Source organism: Saprolegnia parasitica, assembly GCF_000151545.1.
Source record: "Saprolegnia parasitica CBS 223.65 unplaced genomic scaffold supercont2.32, whole genome shotgun sequence".
Lineage (NCBI taxonomy): Eukaryota > Oomycota > Saprolegniomycetes > Saprolegniales > Saprolegniaceae > Saprolegnia > Saprolegnia parasitica.
Window position 1 is genome coordinate 150,503 of NW_012156426.1, and position 4,093 is coordinate 154,595.

General features: G+C 61.0%; 3 protein-coding genes across 3 annotated transcripts; 2 read left to right on the top strand and 1 right to left on the bottom strand.

Moving 5' to 3' along the window:
* Positions 1 to 53: 53 nt before the first annotated feature.
* SPRG_07636 (hypothetical protein) lies at positions 54 to 1,242 on the bottom strand (the record flags this gene model as incomplete). The annotated part of the gene is made up of 1 exon (XM_012346914.1): positions 54 to 1,242. The coding sequence occupies one exon, from the start codon at positions 1,240 to 1,242 to the stop codon at positions 55 to 57; it is 1,188 nt and encodes a 395-aa protein (XP_012202304.1). The 3' UTR covers position 54.
* A 249-nt stretch (positions 1,243 to 1,491) lies between these two features.
* Positions 1,492 to 1,845, top strand: SPRG_07637 (hypothetical protein; the record flags this gene model as incomplete). The annotated part of the gene is made up of 1 exon (XM_012346915.1): positions 1,492 to 1,845. One exon carries the CDS (start codon positions 1,492 to 1,494, stop codon positions 1,843 to 1,845), a length of 354 nt encoding a protein of 117 aa, XP_012202305.1.
* Positions 1,846 to 2,798: 953 nt separating this feature from the next.
* On the top strand, positions 2,799 to 4,044 carry SPRG_07638 (hypothetical protein; the record flags this gene model as incomplete). Its single annotated transcript, XM_012346916.1, has 2 exons — positions 2,799 to 4,009; positions 4,038 to 4,044. The coding sequence occupies 2 exons, from the start codon at positions 2,799 to 2,801 to the stop codon at positions 4,042 to 4,044; spliced, it is 1,218 nt and encodes a 405-aa protein (XP_012202306.1).
* Positions 4,045 to 4,093: the final 49 nt, after the last annotated feature.

Consider the following 4,093-nt stretch of genomic DNA (forward strand, 5'->3'; position numbering starts at 1 on the left):
GCTCTTGCGGCACCGGCAGCGGCGCCGGGTCCGACAGCGGCTGCAAGTCCGGCGTCACAGGAGCCGCGGGCATCGGTCGTGGAGACAAGAAAACAAACGGCGGCGCGGGAGACACCGGTCCTCCCCCATGAAGACATTGGGAGACGGAGGAGACGCTGGCAACGGGTCCTGGCGCGCACGGGCGAGATCCCCGGACGCCGAGGGCGTGTCCGGCGCAGCATCGCGAGCGGCAGTAAGGCGCTGGAGCTCGTTGACGTAGTAGGCCTGCATGTGAGCTTCGCGCTCGGCGAGGCGTTCTCGTTCCACGCGCATCTCTTCTTGTACCAGTGCTCTTTGCGCCTGCATTTCGTGGGCAAAGGCCGCGGACGCTTGCTCGTAAACTTGACGTTGACGCGCATCGAGGTACCCAAGGGTATCACGCTCGACCTCCGTGCGAAAGGCCGCGGCTTGTTGCGAGAGCTCATACGCGCCCTGCTGCACTTGCAGCGCCGCCTCTTGTTGCAAACGCGCCGCGAGCGCTTGAGCTTCGTGGTGCGCCGCCGCCTGAATGGCGTGACGCTCGTGATCCAGCCGGGCCCGTTCTTGCGCCATTGCCCGCTCGGTCTCTTCTCGTGCGCGTGCCCATATGCGCAACTGCTCTTCGTGGGCCCACTGCGCGTTGACCGGCTGCGGTTGGGGCACATGGGTGTGATGCACATGATACGACGTGTACTGGTGCACCGGCTGCGTCACACGATGGCCGTTGTTGATGATGGTAGACAACGTCTGGCGATGGTGGTACGTGCCACGCGGTCCCGAGCTGCTTCCATGCGGCCCGTGATGACCCGAGCTGCCGAATGTGATCGTCTCCGACGACCCGCTGCTCGTTGTTGGCACCGACATCGACGCCGCGTACGTATCCGTCGGCAGCGCCGGCGCGTACGCTTGGCCAGACGGACCCGCAAACCCGGGTGCGTAGGCCGGCCCTTGCGCCATCGGCGCGGGCTGCATGGGGTGACCGCCGTAGGCTGCGCCTTGCGGATACCCTTCCAAATGTCCGAACGTCTCCGGACCACGGGGAGGCGCCTGCTGCCTAACGGCACGGCCACCGACCTGCGCTTCCGCCGCGTCCACACGCGACGGGACATAAGCTTGAGGGGCTTGGTAGAATCCTTCCTCGAGCGTACGGTCGGACAACGTCGCCTGGCGCGGGTCGTAGACCGTGTATGGGACTTGGGCGTACGTCGTGCGCCGTGGGTCCATGATTCAGCTGGTTGAGATCTTCGTAGTCTTGCACGTGACTAATAATATTATTGTTGTGCCGTCGGGGTTCACTGCCGACGCAAGGTCTGCTCTTGATGAGGATGCACCGCTCTTCAAAGGCAAAACGAAAAACTGAATTCGATGGTTAGAGAAACTGTCCTTGTCCATTCGCAGTCTGGCCAGTCCGCCAGCCAATGGGAGGGCAGAACGGGCTTGGACTGCCACGTGGACACAACAGTCTCAACCAAGATGCACGTGCTGGGGGCAGCGCTTGTGCACTGGATCAACCATGGGCTTCGCGGCTTGCGCCTCTCCGACGTTGGATTGGACGATTCTGGCGCGGCCGTGCTGGCGACGGTGCTGCGCCACGCCTCGAATACAGCGCCTTTGACGCTCTCGCTGGTCGACAATAATCTTTCCCTGGTCGGTGTCATTGACCTCCTCGCCTCTCTCGCGTCGTGCACATGTGTGCGCGCTGAAATCGAGGTGTCCGAGACCCTCCAAGGACACATGGACGAGCTCGTCGCCGTCGCCACCAATGTCGGTATCAAAGCGATCTGCGACGACGACGTCTTCGAATTCTATAGCCCGCTTGCGATATAAAGCAAGAGTTAAATGAATATTAATGCACAATACAATTGATCGTCATCATTTTTCTAGTTACCACCGACACGGTCGCAGATAGCTAACGGTTGCGGCTGTGAGAGTTTAGGGTCGCCTATCCTGGCCGAATTTGTTTATTTTGACTTTTGAGTCGATCTATTATTGAATGTCAAACCTTGTGACGTCGCGATAATAATACTTGTTGAGCCATGCGTTGGTTCTTGGCGCCACGCGCAAGATCGCACCTCTTTATCCGGACCCAGATGCAACACTGGCACTGCCAAATCCTTTAGTGGGTTTCCTCGACGCTCTACATTGCATGAATGGTCATTGTACAATTGCGGGACCAGTGTCTACTGCCGACAATATTGAAGCCAATCACATATCTTTAAACCTGGTGCGATGATATCCGGCGATATTGTCGGACCTGGTACCCATATATCTGAGACGAATGCGGCGTCTCTCACCTGCGAGCCCATGCTTCGTACGTCGAACGATCATCTCTAGTCTCTTCTAATATTTCCGATCGAATCCATCCGAATACGCAGCGTACTGTCAATCTCGGCGTGTTGCAAGGGTCGAGCGCGGCTCCAAAAACACAGGTAGTACGTGGCAACACGTGCGCTTAAGATGCGACCACATTCGGCCAATCTCCTGTCGTCGTATCCGGAAAGATCGCGAACCTGGGGCGCGCATCGTATCCGGAAAACCCCACATCTCGTCACGCTGCCGGCGCAACAACGTTTTCACGCGTTGCTCTCGTACACTCCGAAGCGTTCAACATGGTTCATTGCTCGTATAGGCGCTGCCTACCGGCTTCCTCCAGGCAGCAGCCCAGAGTCGACTCTGTCGGCTCCCGCGTCGCGACAGGCGGGAAACGACCAACATTCCTGTATCATTGAGATTTTTGGCCAATCCGAGCTCATTTCCGATTTTGACCTGGCGGTCGCAGCATGCCCGACCTCGACTGCGCGCCGATGGACCCAGCGTCGGCGCCGTACGAGGACGCGCTCGAAAGCATCCCGCGCGATGCATGCGCCACGTTCGAGTACGCGTACATGGGCCGCCTGGACGACGCCATGGCGCCGGGCCTCGTCCTCGCCGCCTTCCCCGGTCGCCGCAAGTGGTCCCAGGATGCCCGCGTCCTCGACGCTGTCCTTGCCAACCACCCGTCCGGCATCCTACCATCGACGTCTCTGCAGCAGGACAATGGACGTGACCCGCCGCCGACGATGTGGACGCTGGGCCTCGGCCGCACGTTGACGGACCACTTTGCGTGGGGTAGCAACAACGTCGTGGCCGTTCTCTCACACGTCGCGATTCGCCGACCAGCGTCGGACGCAGCGCCGCTCGAGCCCTTGCTGCGTGACCGAAACAGCGCCGGGACGCTCCTCGTGTCGCTTCCGACGTACCTTGAAGGCGGTGCCCTTTCTGTGCACTTCAACGGAGCGAGAACCGTGTCGGACAACGACCACCGCGTCTGCAGCACGTACTCGGTCACGGTCGCGCACCGCGCCGCCACGCTCGCGATGGCGCCGATCATGGCCGGTCACGCCGTCGTTGCTGTCTATGATCTCGTCGGTGACAGTGCCATGTCCGCGTCTACCTCGCCCATCTCACCAGGTGTGCTCGCCGCCATCGCGATGCTGACCACTATCGCGACGGCGCCGCCGACCAAGTACCCTCTTCTCGGCTTTGGCATCCGTCCTAGCTACACCTTTACGACGTTCGACGACCTCGGAAGCGGCAGCCAAGAGCGAGCGTTCGTCCATGCTTTGGTCGCGACCGAGATGTACGACGTGGCCATGGTGCACTACCTGCCTGTCCCAGCCGACGACGACGACACGGGTCCCTTTGTGATTGCACGCGCGGCGCTGCATCCAAGTCTCGGCCTTCCGAGCAGCTGCGCACTGGCGTTGCGAGGGCGTCTCGTCCCCGCCTTTCTGTGCTCGGTCCGCGTCGAGGACCTGCGCCGATCCCGCGACTACCGCAGCACAAGCCTCGTGTTCTGGCACAAGGTGCATCGCCCGATCGTGCTGGGGTTTGAAGCCGCGACGGACGCGCTGGCCACCACGCCTGAGAAGCCCATGCGTCGCGACCTCGTCGAGGGCCTTCTCGAGCACTACGTCGATGCATGTGATGCTATGGCCGCAACCCGCGAGATGTGGGCTTCCACGGCAACACTCGCCCAGCAGCTGAACGCGTTCGGAGACGTCCATCTCGTCGAAAAGCTCTGGCACACGCTCAG